Source organism: Ostrea edulis, chromosome 9 (assembly GCF_947568905.1).
Source record: "Ostrea edulis chromosome 9, xbOstEdul1.1, whole genome shotgun sequence".
NCBI lineage: Eukaryota > Metazoa > Mollusca > Bivalvia > Ostreida > Ostreidae > Ostrea > Ostrea edulis.
In genome coordinates, this window is record NC_079172.1 from 36,669,297 (window position 1) to 36,689,395 (window position 20,099).

A 20,099-nucleotide genomic window follows, 5' to 3' on the forward strand; every position below is an offset into this window, starting at 1 on the left:
GAACCAGGGCATGTACACAAAGTAAACATTGTCGTCCTAAATATAACACAGAATGTTTCGTTTTTTATTATATTGGATTTTTCGAATAATTCAGTCTTTCCGGGGATGTAAATACTTGCGTATACGTCCCTGGTCTTGTGTTAGATTTGTTTTAAATTCAAAACTCTAGAGCATTGAGTCAGGCATCAATTTTAAAATCTGCAATTTAATATACAGTTCGTTTCTCAATCATGTCTAATTGAATGTGTGTTTAATATCGGAGATTCATCACTGCTAACTAGCGATCTGTGATTTCACACTACTTTAACTGAACACACGAGCTTTACTCAAATTCTTCGTTGTGAAAAAGAAAATGGATACATTTTACAAATATAACGAATTATTTCTGAACATGTTTTGAAATCAATAGGTTATAATCATGATTAAACCAAATCTAAACATGCGTATAGAATATTCAGAAACCCATGGTCGACCAGTCTCATTTCAAATGATATGACTTTGATTACACATTGATTCAGAACTCCTGGTCCAAATTATGTAACTTCGGCACGTGCCCCTGGCGTGAAATTCATACGCGACTTATGTGCGCACTGTGTACATAATATACCTACATGTATTTACGCAGATAGATATTAAAGTTTAATAAAATATTCAAGATTTGAGAGCAATTTATTTGATTTGTATGTATAAATAATTCAAACTCGGTGAATTATTCTCTTCAGTCTGAATATTAAGCTATCATAATTTTGTTGTATGATAAAATATTGGTAACAGCAATAAACCTTTATTGTATGTCCTGAGCCATAAATTTCATAAATTCAAATAGTAATTTTTTCTTCATTATTGGGATTGAAAACTTAAATGCTGAAAGAATTTAATCCCACACACGCGCGCCTCAAAAGACTGATTCGTGGAATGAGATCATACACGCATGTACTTGAGTAGTATAAATTCATTAAACACCTTAGGATAAAAATATATAAGGCACCTTTATTCAAAGTTCAAGGTTTTTATATCACACAGCTTCGACGGAAGACCTTTCGTTGCTTTGCAACGAGCTTTGCTCTAGTTCTTATTATTCTTTTTTTTTCTTTTTCCTAGACGCTAACTTTGAAGCTTCATATCTCGCTCATTTCTGCATGGATTTTGCTCAAATTTTCAGGGTTTATAAACTTTACAGAACACTTTTAAAATAATGTACTACATTTCAGAAATACCCTTCTGTTCACGAGTTATTCCCCTTTGAATGAAATTTTAGGGGGCTTTGGTTTCCAGACAAAGGCTCCGAGACTGTAAAAGCTTGAGCAGAAAATGCATTGAAAATGAAAAGTAGGAGCATTGTAGTTGTGCACATCGTTTTTTGTTTTTTGATTACAGTGTTCGAAATGGTGGTTGACAGGGTTCAAAAATAAGGACGCCTAAAGGAGCAAAAAATTACACATATTTTCCTTTGTATCTTTTAAACTAAAAATATTTTGTTAAGACATGTAGAACAAAAGTTGCACAAAATGTTAAGAGCTTTCTTTTGATACCCCTACAAAGGGGCTGGTCCCTTCAATTAGGGATCTGGTGATCTTCAAAGTTTTCGCTTTATAACTCAAAAAACGGTAAATATTTCGATATGGCTTTCGCTGGAAAAGTTTTTTTTTTAACATCTTATTGATCTCATAAACATAATATTTGCTCGAGTATTGTGTTATATATGAGTAAAAAGCTTGACCCGCAAACAGGTAACCGTATCATTAGGTAGGTGAAGGGGGGAAAATATGCGTATAATTTAAATAAACTTGCTTTAATTGATAAATCTGACTTCATGAAATGCTAATATTCTTTTAAAATAAGGTTTTAACGTGATCAATGGTTCCTTTAAAAATCATCTATCGACAACTTTCTTTTGTTATTATTTAGTAACTTTAATATAAACAATCGTTCCAAAGAAAAAAGAGGAAAAGGTTATCTCTTCTACGTTTGTTATTAAAACAACGATATATTTGATTGAAGAAACAAACCTTCAAGCATAGAATAACTCAGTCATTAACTACACGCATCTTACATAGACCGCGGGATTTGTTTTTGTTTACAATTGCCTAACCGCCTCGAGGAGCCAACGCGTGTGAACCAGGGCATGTACACAAAGTAAACATTGTCGTCCTAAATATAACACAGAATGTTATGTTTTTTATTATATTGGATTTTTCGAATAATTCAGTCTTTCCGGGGATGTATACACTTGTTTATACGTCCCTGGTCTTACGTTTGATTTGTTTTAAATTCAAAACTCTAGAGCATTGAGTCAGGCATCAAGCACAAGCTTTACTCAAATTCTTCGTTGTGAAAAAGAAAATGGATACATTTTACAAACATAACGATTTATTTCTGAACATGTTTTGAAATCAATAGTTTATAATCATGATTAAACCAAATCTAAACATGCGTATAGAATATTCAGAAACCCATAGCCGACCAGTCTCATTTCAAATGATTTGTTGTTTTATTGTTTAAAAACAATGACTTTGATTAAACATTGATTCAGAACTCTTGGTCCAAATTATGTAACTTCAGCACGTGTCCCTATAGCCTGGTACCCGAGGCCTTCCGATGTTCAAAGAACGAAGGCCAGGCATCGGATGTCGAATGGATTCTTCCACTGATCAAAATCCAATATGGCGGACTCAATGGTAAGTAATGGGAATGTACGTAAATGAGCGTATCATGGCTTGATTAGCTGTGTCACTTTCGATTTTATGTCATTAATTGCCAGAGACAGACCTTAGGAAATGTATAATACTTGGTTTTCCATGTGACACGCTTGTTTGATATAGTCTTATCCCTTTGTTTTCAAGTAAGTAGGTGATTCATCAACTCGCATATTTTTCACGTGTGTTAAATTAAATCTAACCGTGTCACTTCGTATTTTCTACTATTGATGGGTTGTATTGGGTTGCTGGCGAAGATACATACTGAGTTTTATAGATGACACGCGCCAGTTTTCTTATTTTAAACCGACAATTTCAGATCGAATTTCCTCGACTCATTTTGACTGGTTATCCTTGTTAAGCAGTATAAATATTATTGCAACTGCTAGCTGTTTATGAGCCACCCTTGCAGTTTGTAAATAATTGATATTAAGCAAGATAACATTTTATTCTAGAAAGATACAAGTTAAACCTACATGCACTAATTATGTAAACACAATGTGGAAATTAGTTTTGACCTCAAGATCGAATGCCTGTATAGTTGTATATTGTTTAACGTCCCTCTCGAGAATATTTCACTCATATGGACCCAAGAACTTCCATCCAACGATTTTCAGGCCCTTTTATGTTGTGATCTTATGCTAGTTCAGTTCTTAATATATTTTAATGTACATCATATATATGTCAGTTACAATCATTGTTTGATTCTCTATTGTTTAAAATTCATCCATATTCAAGGGTCACCATCAATTGCCTGTATTTAGACCTATACTTGGTACTTTGGCCTTTTGAGCAGTGAGGATCAGACTGTTCTTAATTGTGCCACAATATTTCAGTTATCAATCTTATTCAATGATCACTCTATGTTAACTCTTTTCTCATAATATGCAATCAGGTGCAGAGGACCTATTCTGACCCAGATAAACACTGGGTTACAAAGAAATTTCTCTCAGCTAGATTTAAAGGTATTTCACATACAGAAATGCTAGATTTATCTAAATTTCAGAATATTAGACTTTCTTCATGAACAAAGAATATATTCAATTCAAATGCTTTATTGACGACTAGCAAACATGAGGCATGCATTATATATACTAAGCTGTATGTATATTATATATATACATATATATATATCACACCAACCAGTATCAACTGTACAAGAATAATACAATATGTACTCTCCAAGGCTACTAGTTCTTAATATATGTCAACATGGTGTACTGGTGCACACTTTCGTATCTGTACGATGGAGGAACAGGTTCGATTCCTGTTGTTGGCTTTCCTTTGAAAGAACTAGTAGAGATCTTCCATTGTTTAAAAATACTTCAATATATCATAGCATTTAATGTCAAAGACACACACTTGCACAGAAAACATGTTTACTAGTCTAATGAAATAGCTAAATTTCATTTAAAATAATTATTTGTATAGAAAAGGTTTCTAATAAAAGAAGGTTGTGATCAAGCATTTCTTGTGCAACACATTCCCATCTGAAAGTTAGCAAAATTCCTCATAAGTTTTATCCCCAAGTAACTGAAACATGTATGTGTTGCATGTATCCATTTCAAAGATTCTCCAATTTCCACATGAAACAATGCCAAATCTCCTTTTTCGGGTCTTTTATGTCATATATTTCTCTGACCATACAGTGGAATGAATTACTACTCCTCCTACTGTTAGCTAACTTCTTGATCTGAGAACTGACACTCTCAAACTTCCTCCATAAGTCTTTCTCAAAAAGCTCACCTCTGATCTAAAAATTAAAAACAATATCACAAAAGATTTGCATTGATATGGATCAGGAATAGTAGTAATACACAATGCACATATATCATAAATATTAATTATGTCGTTACATGTATTTTATCATAGATAAATAATGAAACAAGTCTGTAATTTTTGCAGAAGATGAACAACCAACTGTGAATTTTGAATGTCAATATATTTCCCTTTTCATCTAAAGTTTTATATTCATGAAGGTTTTACTTACACAAACAAGAGGGAGGGAATGCTGATGTCTGCTTGTATGCATCCCATATTCTTCACTTCCACTCAAAAAATTCTCATTTTCAAGGAAGTCTTCTGAAGATCTGGCTTCTCCTTTTTTAAAGGGTCTGCATGATGCACATGAAATAAAACAAGGCAGGTCAGTTCATTCCATACAAAAAAATCATGCACTTTTCACTATTGTGTTTTATCAATACAGAAATTGTCAGTATCTAATATAATCAATTTGGGATTGAATTTCTTCCACTAACAAATAGAACATATTTTAGAATATGAAAAACTCCTCACACCTTTAGATGCCAGAAATAATTGTTTTTGTTATTGCTGTAAGAGGTGGGAAACTTGAAATAACAGACTGTAACAAATTGATTTTGTTGTTAACCTGTTCTGGAAGTCTGTAATTCTTCATTCAAGTTGGATGTTAATTCCTTCCAATATGAATTAGTGTGGAGGAGGATGGGTCCTTGAATACCCCTTTAGAATTTCTTTCTCTGTCTTTTTCCATCTGGAGTCTGTAGACTACACGGTGAAATAAAGAGATCAATCTGGTTATCTTTCTTTTCCCTTTTCCACAAAACTATATTAAGAGTCATTAATTTGGTACACAAGTACCACAAATTTAATGTATTGAAAACTATCTTGAAATTTGCAATACAGTGAGAGAAACATAAATGCAAAACTCTGTTTTGGGGGATGAATGTCTTGGGTTTCTCCAGATTGTGATCTTCTACATTTTTTCTTGAAGCTTTAGCAGGTGTGATTTTATTATCAAATCCAAGCAGTACAATGAGTTTGTGCAAAAGCATAACAATGAAATGTTACTATAGTGCCATATTGTGTACTTCACATTATGTAAAATTTGTTTTTGTTGTGATACAGAATTCCTGGCTACTACAGCCTAAGATTTTTAAATTTAAGTGTATGAACTCAGTTCTCTCATAAAGAAGATAAAGAATTTGAGTTACAAACAAATGCAAAATATAATGCTAACGCAAAAATAGAATACCTCAATGTATAACTTTTGGCAATATATAAAAATTGTGGACCTACACACAAATATAATTTTAGACAAACAGGACAGTGAATCAGTGAGGAATAGTAACTGTTGACAATGAAATTGTTAGTGACCCCTGCTGAAATCTGAAGAATATTCAAAGTAAACCAAAGTAACAACAGAAACTTTAAATCAAGCCTATTGGATCAAGCATAAAGTTGGCAGGTCAACATAAGAATTAAATAATTACATTGTCAGACACCATGTTACTGAATTATAAAATGCATAAATAGCCTTAACTGCTACACAAGCAATATATATATCTTATTATACCTGTTGGCATGGTTTTGCATATTCATGAAGCATTATGTATGAGGGTGTTTTTTCATCTACTATCATGTGTTTCTTCTTTCCATATGTATGGAAATTCATCTGAAATTAAAACGATTAATATACATAATATTGAGAATCTGTAAAATTGTACACTATAAGTCCAATAAAAGCTTAAAACACCCCTATCATCGCACAAGAAAGTCATCATATAAACTTCAGCTATAGCCTATAGTCTTATCAAAGTAAAGCACGTCATTAGATCTATATGTAATAAAAAATTATCCAAAAATGAGTCGAGGAAATTCGATCTGAAATTGTCGGTTTAAAATAAGAAAACTGGCGCGTGTCATCTATAAAACTCAGTATGTATCTTCGCCAGCAACCCAATACAACCCATCAATAGTAGAAAATACGAAGTGACACGGTTAGATTTAATTTAACACACGTGAAAAATATGCGAGTTGATGAATCACCTCCTTACTTGAAAACAAAGAGATAAGACTATATCAAACAAGCGTGTCACATGGAAAACCAAGTATTATACATTTCCTAAGGTCTGTCTCTGGCAATTAATGACATAAAATCGAAAGTGACACAGCTAATCAAGCCATGATACGCTCATTTACGTACATTCCCATTACTTACCATTGAGTCCGCCATATTGGATTTTGATCAGTGGAAGAATCCATTCGACATCCGATGCCTGGCCTTCGTTCTTTGAACATCGGAAGGCCTCGGGTACCAGGCTAATATTTATGTAGCAATATTCCATTATCACCTGCATATGGTGTTTACATCTCTCAACTGATTCGATACGCAAGAGCTTGCTCTGCGCATGGTCAGTTTTTAAATCGAAGCAGGCTACTGACAAACAAGTTGATGGTGCAGGGGTTCCAACAGTCTCGTTTAAAATCAGCATTTCGCAAATTCTATGGTCGTTATAACGATCTAGTTTGCCGATACAGCCTGTCATTGGGCCAAATGCTGTCTGACGTGTTTCATGCCGATTGTTGGGCCGTTCTTGGCACACCGATTTTGACTACGTATAACTCCGTTTACCTCATCAAAATATAGGGCTCATGGCGGTTTGACCGGTCGACAGGGGATGGTTACTCCTCCTAGGCACCTAATCCCACCTCTGGTATATCCAAGGGTCCATGTTTGTCCAACTCTATTTTGTATTGCTTATAGGAGTTATGAGATTGATCATTGTTCGTTATCTTCGCCTTTCATTTGTGTTCAGATAAAAATATGTTCATATTATCATACTATCAATGTTTTGCGATGAGGGGTATACATTTCAGTTCGAAGTCTTTTTCTCTCAAATAAATGAATATTTATTACATGTTTGTGAATTTCCGTTGTAATATACCAGATGCAAAATAGTAACACATACAGAATGTTCACAGAACAGATTTAGCATACATATCTGAAAGTCAAAACATGTACACTATACATTAATATTATTAAGGGTGTCCGGGTAGCGCAGAGGCACTGCTCTCAATTCTCACAGCTGCGATCCGAGTTCGATTCCCGTGATCAGCAGTGGTTGTATGTGATTCGGATTCCCGCTCGGACATGTGAGTTTCCTCTGGGTACTCCGGTTTCCCTCCACATAAATGACCCCCTAGCGCAAACATCCGTGCATCAAAGGACCCCATTGGAAATAAGCTTTCGAGCTTTCCTGATTTATCCTTGGTATTTATATATGTATGTTTGTGTGCATGTATATACCGAATAAACATTTTATAATGTTAACAAAATACACAAATAAAATGTACAGTACAGATTTAGCATACTTATCTAAAAGTTAATACTCTAGATATCAATATGATGATGTTAACAAAATACACATATACATGTAGAATGTTCACAGTACAGAATTAACACACTTATCTAAAAGTCAATACTCTAGATATCAATATGATGATGTTAACAAAATACACATATAAAATGTTCACAGTACAGAATTAACACACTTATCTAAAAGTTAATACTCTAGATATCAATATGATGATGTTAACAAAATACAAATATACATGTAGAATGTTCACAGTACAGAATTAACACACTTATCTAAAAGTTAATACTCTAGATATCAAAATGATGATGTTAACAAAATACACATATAAAATGTTCACAGTACAGAATTAACACACTTATCTAAAAGTCAATACTCTAGATATCAATATGATGATGTTAACAAAATACACATATACATGTAGAATGTTCACAGTACAGAATTAACACAATTATCTAAAAGTCAATACTCTAGATATCAATATGATGATGTTAACAAAATACACATATAAAATGTTCACAGTACAGAATTAACACACTTATCTAAAAGTCAATACTCCAGATATCAATATGATGATGTTAACAAAATACACACATAAAATGTTCACAGTACAGAATTAACACACTTATCTAAAAGTCAATACTCCAGATATCAATATGATGATGTTAACAAAATACACATATAGAATGTTCACAGTACAGAATTAACACACTTATCTAAAAGTCAATACTCCAGATATCAATATGATGATGTTAACAAAATACACATATAAAATGTTCACAGTACAGAATTAACACACTTATCTAAAAGTTAATACTCTAGATATCAATATGATGATGTTAACAAAATACACATATAAAATGTTCACAGTACAGAATTAACACACTTATCTAAAAGTTAATACTCTAGATATCAATATAATGATGTTAACAAAATACACATGTAGAATGTTCACAGTACAGAATTAACACACTTATCTAAAAGTCAATACTCCAGATATCAATATGATGATGTTAACAAAATACACATATACATGTAGAATGTTCACAGTACAGAATTAACACACTTATCTAAAAGTCAATACTCTAGATATCAATATGATGATGTTAACAAAATACACATATACATGTAAAATGTTCACAGTACAGAATTAACACACTTATCTAAAAGTTAATACTCTAGATATCAATATGATGATGTTAACAAAATACACATATAAAATGTTCACAGTACAGAATTAACACACTTATCTAAAAGTCAATACTCCAGATATCAATATGATGATGTTAACAAAATACACATATAAAATGTTCACAGTACAGAATTAACACACTTATCTAAAAGTCAATACTCCAGATATCAATATGATGATGTTAACAAAATACACATATAGAATGTTCACAGTACAGAATTAACACACTTATCTAAAAGTCAATACTCTAGATATCAATATGATGATGTTAACAAAATACACATATAAAATGTTCACAGTACAGAATTAACACACTTATCTAAAAGTTAATACTCCAGATATCAATATGATGATGTTAACAAAATACACATATAAAATGTTCACAGTACAGAATTAACACACTTATCTAAAAGTTAATACTCTAGATATCAATATAATGATGTTAACAAAATACACATGTAGAATGTTCACAGTACAGAATTAACACACTTATCTAAAAGTCAATACTCCAGATATCAATATGATGATGTTAACAAAATACACATATACATGTAGAATGTTCACAGTACAGAATTAACACACTTATCTAAAAGTCAATACTCTAGATATCAATATGATGATGTTAACAAAATACACATATACATGTAGAATGTTCACAGTACAGAATTAACACACTTATCTAAAAGTAAATACTCTAGATATCAATATGATGATGTTAACAAAATACACATATAAAATGTTCACAGTACAGGATTAACACACTTATCTAAAAGTCAATACTCCAGATATCAATATGATGATGTTAACAAAATACACATATAAAATGTTCACAGTACAGATTTAGCATACTTATTTGAAAGTCAAAAAGAGTACATTTATATGTTAACAACACATATATGATATTCACAGTGCAGATTTAGTATACTTATTCAAAAGTCGATACACTATACACTAGAATGCTATTTTTGTTAAGGAACAATTGACACAAGTGGTGGACTCTCACGGCTCGGAAACTACGCAACTTGAAGCTAGTTTAAAGACACTTGATACACACAAAGGATGATTTATACCAGTTGGCTTAGTTTGATTGTGATAAGTACAGACACATGTATAAAATCCCTAAACATAGAGAAGGGACTTGTAAATTTTCTATGATGTTCAAAAACTGCAATATATTAACCCCTATCTCACTCTATGGAAAATATCACCACTGTTTTTGGACTTGATTGAGAAATAAGAGGAATGCATTATAAAGTTAACTGTACTCATTATACTTATAGAAACGGAAATTTAGGTTTTATTTTCTTTGTTGTCGAACACATTTTGTTTGTAGCATGTGTCTTTAGCACATGTTAGATGCCAAATCATACCACGGACTAGTAGATAAACCCCTGCATTTCGAATGATTCATAAACATACATGTTATTAATATTCCAACAAGTCATGATTCAGTTCTATTGCATTGATTATGTCAGAGTTGCATAATATTGGACCCGGTGTGTTTTTTTTTGGGGGGGGGGGGGACATCAAGATTATCTTGTGTTTCATACGCATTTTCGAAGTGTCAAGAATCCTATGCGCATCTGGTGCATCAAAATTGGTACCGTACAAGTTTTACATACTACTAGTTCAGCAACTCTCAAACATTTATAATCATATTGCTATTAATTTTAGCACTTTTCATCAAGAAATTAGTTTCGTTTATTAATTCGTATAATTTGTAAACAATCTTACATCAAGAGATTGTAGTTGTCTGATTACAATATTTTCTCACACCTGTTTTATAATTCTGATCGGACTTTATTGAAATTTGAAAAATCGTAATATTTCTGAATTGTTATCATTTCATTTCAATTTTTTTTGAAAATACATTTGTCTAATAAATCTTTGTTCTAACTGAAAAGGGTCTTGTAGATTTTAGTTGTAGATTTAAAAATATTAACAAATAAAGTTTTTCAATTTTCACAAATATGTTTTATTTAAGCACTTAAAAGGTCTATCTGAGTCGTTTGATTATACTTTATGAGATATTAATATCATCCATCAATTCACAGCGAAATTTGGACTCTATAAACAATCTCTCATTTTTGCAAGCAAAACACCATTTTCTATCATTCCGGAAGAAATCATATAAAATAATTGAAAGCTTGTATCAATCTTTCGATGGTGAAATCATACTTCATACGACGTGTTTCAACGAGGCATTAAATAAATTCTGGTGTAATGAGCCAGCTTAAGGTATTCAATGTATAATGACCATATTTCATATCTATAAATGGATGGTGGAATTTTTGTATCATTTTGAAGGGTTCATCAAATAAAAATAATCCACCATATAGGAATTTTCAAAATTTTGTTTCCTGCTTGATTTATTTCACCTAGAATTTAACATTGAAGTATATGGGAAAAGCATGTTTTATTACAATATTTTAAATAGAAATTATATTTTCATACAAATCTCTATGTAGAAAGTTTCATAGACTTTCTCTTAATGAAAATATGAAATAAAATTAATCATTAACCACACACATTTTTAGAAAATTAGATTTTTCTTATTTTTACAAAGGGCAGACAACTCTTCCAAAAAGTCTTAAGTGCAAAAAGATCAGCTTCTAATCATTTACCAGTCATGTGAATTTCATCTGCTTCACTTTCATCATTATTTAACGATAAACATTTATGTTGATCTAAATCCTTCAAAATTGTTCATTATCCTTTCATTATACATGGAATACCTTAAAATCAAAATTAATTGCTCCCTTTGAGTCAATCAATCAATCAATCAAATACTCTGGTTTTAAAACAAATGTAACTTCATCCATCCACCAATTTATATACCATTGATTTATGAAATCATTAAACTCAAAAGAAAAGTATATTCTTTCTGTATTGATCTTGCCTTTTTCTCAGTTGATAATCAGTGTAGTAAGATAAATGTTTCTTAAAAAATTCGGTAAGACAGACAGAGCAAATCAATTTACATTAAACAATAAGGATAAGTAAACAATGAATGAACTACTTTCCAGAAAATAAGGGTAAGTGTGTGCAAAAAGTCTTCATCAGGGTCTGCAATAACATGTAGCACCTTCCTCTCACTTAAGGACAAGGAGTGTTAAACTTTGACTGTAAAACAAATGACCACAAAAAATTAAACTAACCAACAGCAACTTCACTAAACACAACCAAGGAATTCCAAGAAGGCTATGTATGGGGCCTATGACATATGCATTAAAGTGATCAGTACATATGTGTTTCAGATGTATGTAAAGGTGAGGACTAGAGGTACATTAAAGTGATCAGTACATATGTGTTTCAGATGTATGTAAAGGTGGGGACTAGAGGTGTATTAAAGTGATCAGTACATATGTGTTTCAGATGTATGTAAAGGTGCGGACTAGAGGTGCATTAAAGTGATCAGTACATATGTGTTTCAGATGTATGTAAAGGTGAAGACTAGAGGTGTATTAAAGTGATCAGTACATATGTGTTTCAGATGTATGTAAAGGTGCGGACTAGAGGTGTATTAAAGTGATCAGTACATATGTGTTTCAGATGTATGTAAAGGTGGGGACTAGAGGTGCATTAAAGTGATCAGTACATATGTGTTTCAGATGTATGTAAAGGTGCGGACTAGAGGTGCATTAAAGTGATCAGTATATGTGTTTCAGATGTATGCAAAGGTGCGGACTAGAGACATAAAGGGACGAAGGTTTTAACTTGTTGAAGCATAAATCTAAATGAAAATTTATTTATTAACCCCAAATGTCTTTTACAATGATGTTTCCTTGAACCTGCTGTTGTGGTTTGTAGATTGTGTTTTATCTACATTTGCTTCTCATTACACTCTGTGATCCTGTGATAGGTATAAATAAATGTTACAGTATAGAAAATGACAAAGGCGTGGATTTATTTGCAACCTTATTACCATTGAATTCGTCTGTAAACTTGAGTAAAATAAAGTATTAAAACAAAATGATTTTGACTCTAACACAATTGATCGATTTCTGGCTTTCCCAAATCCAGATATAAATCCCTTAGCCAACTTGAAAACCGCAACCTATATTGTAGTGTGACAACTCGTACCAGGAAGATTTTAACAAAATTTCCACAGGATGCTGTCATCTCTCTCTCTCTCTCTGTCTCTCCCTCGTGATTATATTGATTATTTACAGATTTACACTTCCAGTTGGAGGAACTATTCAACCAGCGCTAAAATGATTGACACCCCAAGTTATCCAATCATCTGCTTTGAGTGATGACGCCGACTATGAATAGGTTGGGACGCGTTTTGCATTATGTGATCGATCACTTGAATTCAAAATCCTTTATGAAACATTCTTTTTTTGATATACTTTTAATGTAAACGAAGTTTCACGCTACCCCCCCCCCCCCTTCTGATATACTTATCAAAAGACAAATCGTTTCTGATTTACTGTGATGTCTTCTAGAAATCTTTCTTGACCTATGGTTAGATTGGAAGGATCGCCCTCAACAATGTCTTCTTCTGTTTTCCTACATGTTATTGTGTGCTATATATAGGCTAAATGCTTTTAAATGAAATCAAGTCTTTTGTTCAAATAACATCTGTGGATATCAGAACTATGCATCTGAATATAAGTATCCGTTGAATAAAAAAAAAAAAAAAAAAACAATACCAAAGGAATTCTATATTGTAGAGGTCGCTTTGGGTATTTCAACTTTGGCATTTTAAGATAGATCTAAACTTGAGATGGATTGAAGATTACATATATGTTTATTCTCGAAATGAATTCCTTCAAAAACAATTTTGACGTGGATTGTAATATGTTGTTTTTTTAATAAACAAAAAAAGGATAAGAGTTAAATTATGCAGAGATGTCCATGCATAAACGCGCTTCAATCAATAAAACTAAATTCTCTTTTTTGTAACCGCTAACTGCTAAAACAATGACGAATATTATGTCTATGAGTTTAAAAATGGTTATTGGTAATAAACAATTTCTTGGATAACACCTGTTTTTGTGTACATAAAATCTCTAAAATACATATCAACCATTTCTGTTATGATTCTCGTTTCCAGTGACATTCTTAAGGTTTGATGAAATTTATTTTTAGCTCTCAAAAGTGATTTCCATAGGCTATAAATAAAAAAATCCTCCATAATTTTCAAATTTCTTTAACAAACCAAAAATTTGTTCCATGCTGCATTTAGGAACGTATTTTTAAACATAAAGTTTGTTTTCCTCATTTCAGCTTTATAGTAGCCTTTAAAACACCATTACCACTTAATGCGTAGCAAATAGTATCTCACAACTTCATAATCACTGGTGAAACACATATCCGAAATACAACGAAATGCAGCTTATGTTGGGGAGAGCAAACTTCCGTGTATTTTGATAAGCAGCTATAAGTACGAACATCCGTGGTTTTATTTTAAGGATTTAGCCAAGCGAACTCTTGTAGCATTTTGATTAATGCAAGATTAGATCTTACATGTCCGTCCGTGTCAAATCTTCAAAGTGAAGAGTCATTTTAACATTCTACAATTCGTCCATTTGAATAAAGTTTGAAAAGGTGAGGTTATTGTTCTAGTTTACACACACGCACGCACCCCCCCCCCCCCTCAATTTTGAAGTATCAGATCCATAAAATAGATGCAAGGCAAAAAAAAAAAAAAAAAAAAAAAAAGCATTATACAAACCACTAAATTTACTATTAGCAGATCCGCCTATGGACAAATAGTATGTTCTAATTCGATCCCTAGTTAACATATCGCACAGCAAAGCGAAAACAATAAACGGAAACACGTTTTTAAATTTAGCGTCGATTTAATTGCGGCTTGAGCATCACTGAAGATACATTATTTGTCGAAATGCGCATCTGGTGCATCAAAATTGGTACCGTATAAATTTTACATTACGACCCCTGGGTCGCGGTCTCTGCTGGTGGACTGTTAGTCCCCGAGTATCTCTACAGCCCAGTAGCTAAGTACTTCGGTACTAGCTTGAAAATACGGATGGATATTTAATTGCTGTGATAAAATTTAGAAATTCACTTCAAAATTAAGGATAATCTCCCTCATGCATAGCTCTGATTCTTAGACGAATTTGACTTCAGTCTTTGGCATTCTGTTGTTTTTTTTTTTTTTAGTTCTTACAAGTTTATTGTTATTTCGGATTTCCAAACTTTAGGCTTCAGCATCACTAAAGAGACATTATTTGTCGAAATGCGCATCTGGTGCATCAAAATTGGTACCGTATAAGTTTTACATTACTAACTGTTTTGTACATTTATCTGTACTGATGCAAAACGATTTCATTTGTTCTGAGAAAGGGAGAGATTGCCCCCAAAATATTTTCTGCGCCGTAAATCGGAGGTTTTTATAAGGGGTGGATCTGTAACTCTCTGGTCTGTCCCAATATTTTCCTCAGACAGCTATAAATCTTCAGCTTATGTCTCCCGTGTAGCATTTCTTCTTAGTACCCGGCTCTTAACTAAGGAACAGTCACTACACACGTCAAACTTCTAAGGTTCTAAACTTCCTGGAGTGCGAATGGAACCTGGACCGCGGGCCTATGTCAAAACAAACCCCTAACCACTAGACTGCCGCGGCCCGCGAGCACCTGGTAGTAATGAAATCCAACGTATTGTCGTACGTACACAACAGTGAATGTTCCACAGGTCAAAACAAAAACTAAAATACATAACATTAAAGTTATTTCTGACTAGATATGAGTGGGAGTGTCGCGAAATGTCAGGGGGTGAAAATTCCCTCTTCCTATCACTATTGTGATCGTTCTATTGGTATATGTTTTATTTTACAAAATTAGTCCTTTTAATGGCTGTCTACTTCTTTATTTTTGTTTATGTTTCAATTATCGCTGAAAACGTTGAATCTTTGAAATCCGTTCATTAGATTACTTTTCATTTTTATCTATTTTTTCGTAAACAGCAATGTCTCATTTTTTTTTTTTTTTTAAAAACGCCTTGATTACTAATAATGATACACCTCTGGTATGTTAAAGTGTCCCTATTTGCCCAACTCTGATGAATTTTGTATTCGTTATAGAAGTTATGAGATTGGTCGCTGTTCGTTAGTTTCATCTTTTTATACACATCTTCATACAACATCTATCATTGATAAATAAGATACATGTATCCAAACTACCTTTATCATTAATAATATTTACATCTACTCTGTCTTTCTAACCGTATCCCGAATTTTCACTATTTAACAAATGATTATACGACAAAATTCGAATGTCTGGTTGATTGTTATTGGTATAGTCAGATAAATTTCCACGATTAAAAGAATTTACGTCATAAACTGAATTCCCGTGAGGATCCGGCCTAGAATAGGTCCTATGTACCCTTTATTTGATAAGACCGTAAAACCCAAGGACCCGTGTAACAGCGAATGTAGCACGAGAAAGGTCCCTTCCAGCTCAGAAACATTAAGCGCCGAGCATAGGCCTAAATTTTGCAACCCATCTGAGTGAACAATTCTCAAGAACGACGTTAAACAATATACCATCAATTAATCATAAACTGAAGTAATATATAGTTATGATTGATTTATTCCAAATTAGGGCCCAGAGGGCTTAACACTGAACATATATGATTCAAATGACAATTACAGGACAAAGTTCCACTACACAAATATAATGTTGATGTATGTAAAGGACATACTCAATTCGAATCATGGATATGGGGTGTCATACAAGATCTTGTATTGTTGTTTATATGATGCAAAAGGTAGCATGAGACGGTGATAAAAGACAAAATTAATTCAATAGTGAATTGTCCACTTCTACCAAGCAACAAAATAAAATTAATTAAAGGACACTTAGTATGATTCACGTATTTAATTAACCATTGAAGTCAATGTTGACATTTTTATTCACAAAATTTGATAAAACTGTGTCTGTAGATTATATTCTGATGCAGAGGGTAGCGAGAGACCGTGCTATTGGACAATTGGCTGTTTGTAATGTATGCAAGGTCATAGTGTTTGAGGCGGAGACAATTCAGTTCTTACAAGCAGGAAGAAAAATTGAACTTTTATGTGAGTAACAATACTCTCCAGACCAACATGGTGCGGCTGGGCGTGTGGATATTAGTAATTCTCTCCCTGCTGTACAGCTGGGGGGCGGAGGCCTGTCCTGACAAGTGTAAATGTGAACCTTCGAATTCCTGTACTGGGACTTATGTAAACTGTGTCAACAGAGGACTGACCAGAGTACCGACCAACATCCCCAATGACACCTGTTGGCTGTAAGTTATTCTCACTATCATATAGAACTTAATACTCAGCAATCAATCCATACCCGGCCTGAGTGGTATTCAACAAGGCGGTTAAGTAGGTCCTGTTGTATTGATATGTGTCTTACAATGTACGGTAAATTGATATAACAATGACAATAAATGAAGTACCGGTATATATAAAAAGAAATCAATGGAAAGAAAAGATATATTTCATGGACAAACTGGTCTGTTCCTTTCGGATCTAAAACGTAACATCATGAGTATCTGCATACATCAACCTTGCTCCCTATGAAATGAATACAACACACTATAATATTGCCTGACAATCAGCCGTACGTGCAGGACGCCGCCATTTATTTTATATGATTATAGATCACATACATAACCGATTGCTTTGCTTTTACATATGACAAGTTAAGAAAACTGTGTATGAAATATTTTAATTTGACAACATACATGCAAAAACGAAATTCATGGCCGTCCAGGAAAAAAAACTAGAGATAAAATGATGATATATACCGATGAAAAACTATAGAAAACCTGCGTCCGTTGCCAAGTGCCGCTAAATGTAGGGAGTTTGTTAATTAACTGACCTCACAAAATACCAATAATATTAACAATATACATTAAAGCTGGCATGAATTAATAAATATAGTATAATTCTTTTTGTCCGCCATATTTCTCTGCTAATCCGCCATATTAGTTGGATATTCTATTGTTTTTTGTATCAGGGTTCGCATAGTATATAAGGGGACGAGTTTTGCTACGTTTCACTTCACATCAGTGTCTTCGATTTACCTGTGCGGGTAGCTTCGACAGTTAACACGTACATCTCCGATACTAATTTATAGGACACCAAGAAGAATGAAATCACGATTTTAAACACCACACAGTGCTCAAAATTACAATAAACATATCGTACAGTAGTAAATCATTATAAAAGCTTTGGATAAATAAATATAGAATGCCTTTTCTTTACGTGAATGTGTGTACATTTGTAATAAATATGTCAAAACTATACAAAAACGCGGATAAATATTTCATCTATTATCTATTGATGAAATGGAATAAGCAAAGGGTATAAAATATATACCATTCACACTTACTTCAAGCAAAATGCAAATACATAAATGCTACTGTACGTATAAAGAAGACATGGTCATGTATGCTCGCCATGAAAAAGCATCGGATGCGGACGACTATTTACCTGGGTCTACTCGTAATATCTGTAAAGGACCGAAGATGTACGTATACACTTGTCAAAAATACTCAAAGTAGTAAACTCCCTTTATTAGCATAATCCATGAAACAAAACGATACACTCCATTTGTATTCCAACAGTAAACAACATTGTCAATTGTACCGACTGCGACACACTTAGCCCGTACGTGCCGATCAGCTATCTTCAACCAGGGGAAGTATCAGAGTATAATATTTACCCTGTATTGTGCATGAATCCTTATACCGTATGATTTACTGGTCAGAATATTGCAGATCTATAAATCAGGAAATCATTTAGGTACATAAATTGTTTATGCATATATACATGTAATTTGCTTATACAACAGTGTACCAGTGTATGGGATATGAGAGAGAGAGAGAGAGAGAGAGAGAGAGAGAGAGAGAGATTCAAACGATGATCTTGTATTAATCGCGCTCTTATTAAGACAAATGATATCGTTAATTTAATATAAGAAAACAGTAACTCAATATTGCTCTCATTAATTGATAATACAGATTTATTTGATTCATTTAAAGCACGCAATGATTAAAAATCAAACATATCATTAAATAATGTTATTTTCAATTACTTCATATTACGCTAATTTGGCGATCAATAGATCTGTCTGATACATATATGCCATTTTGCGTTATTACATTCTGCGTTGAAGTCGACGCAAATTGTACTAATGCAATATGTAATCAGTGAGTTTATCATATTATGCGTCGTTATCAAGCAAATAGAATCAAAGGGAGGGGACAAGAGTGTCTGTCTCCCACTTTTGATAACAATACCCATTTTTATTTTTTGTTATATTAATGCAAATAAAAGATATATTGGGTGACAACCCCCCCCCCCAACTTGACCCTAGCTTGAAAGTTCTGATATGATAAGACACACACCAGTGGCGGATTTAAGGGGGGCGCAACCGGCGCCCCCCAAATTTTTTATGTAAATCGTGGTATCTTGTTTAGAAAAATGTACTAGAAGAAGCAATAATTTCTTCCACTCCCAGAGAAATAAATGACAAAATCTTTTGATTTCTTGAATTACTTGACTATGAGAACTTAATTTCTTTCTAAAAACCCTTAAGATGTGCGTCATTTTATTAATTTCACCTTATTAAAAATGATAAAATATAGTACAAATGACTTAATAGGAGACATATTTTAGGCCCTATAAAATCTGTAAAATCAAGGAGCTGGACCCACTGGGGGCCTCAAGGCGGCCCCAGACCCCCTGCCTAATACAGTGGCGCCCCCCCCCCCCCCGTAACCGCAATTCCTGGATCCGCCCATGCACACCACCACTAATTAAGAAAATGAAGATATTATGAGGCGCTCATAGTAGATGACTCTAACCACCCCATCCCACCCCCTACGATTGAAGAGAATGAAGGGTAGGGGAAATTATTGAGGCAGTCAAAGTAAAAGACTCTTTTAACCCTTCACCCCCACATTAGGACTTTGAAAATCGGATAAAACATCTTGCTTTGTATGGGTTTTCGTTCATCTTTTTTAATTATTATTTTGAATGGCAAGACATTTTGAAGAATCCAATTTTCCAATTTTATTTTGTTCCTGTGTACCCCCCCCCCCCCCCTCATGAAA

General features: G+C 33.2%; 1 protein-coding gene and 1 long non-coding RNA gene across 51 annotated transcripts in view; one reads left to right on the plus strand and one right to left on the minus strand.

Annotated features, from left to right (window-relative positions):
* Positions 1 to 3,735: 3,735 nt before the first annotated feature.
* LOC125668615 (uncharacterized) lies at positions 3,736 to 9,771 on the minus strand. The gene is made up of 5 exons (XR_008798519.1): positions 6,676 to 9,771; positions 6,031 to 6,129; positions 5,086 to 5,222; positions 4,687 to 4,810; positions 3,736 to 4,449 (listed from the first exon to the last, which is right to left on the minus strand). It is a non-coding gene; the product is annotated as an uncharacterized LOC125668615 (long non-coding RNA).
* A 7,235-nt stretch (positions 9,772 to 17,006) lies between these two features.
* The window catches only part of LOC125659436 (leucine-rich repeat-containing protein 15-like), a 615,079-nt gene continuing 611,986 nt past the window's right edge, over positions 17,007 to 20,099 (plus strand). For 16 of the 50 annotated variants that reach the window (XM_056149061.1, XM_056149041.1, XM_056149038.1 and 13 more), the window contains exon 1: positions 17,008 to 17,276. In XM_056149061.1, coding sequence (XP_056005036.1) covers positions 17,095 to 17,276 — 182 coding nt within the window. In that variant the 5' untranslated portion in view covers positions 17,008 to 17,094. Of the gene's footprint in view, positions 17,277 to 20,099 lie in introns of all 50 variants that reach the window. The other 34 variants (XM_056149043.1, XM_056149058.1, XM_056149054.1 and 31 more) reach the window with 8 other exon arrangements.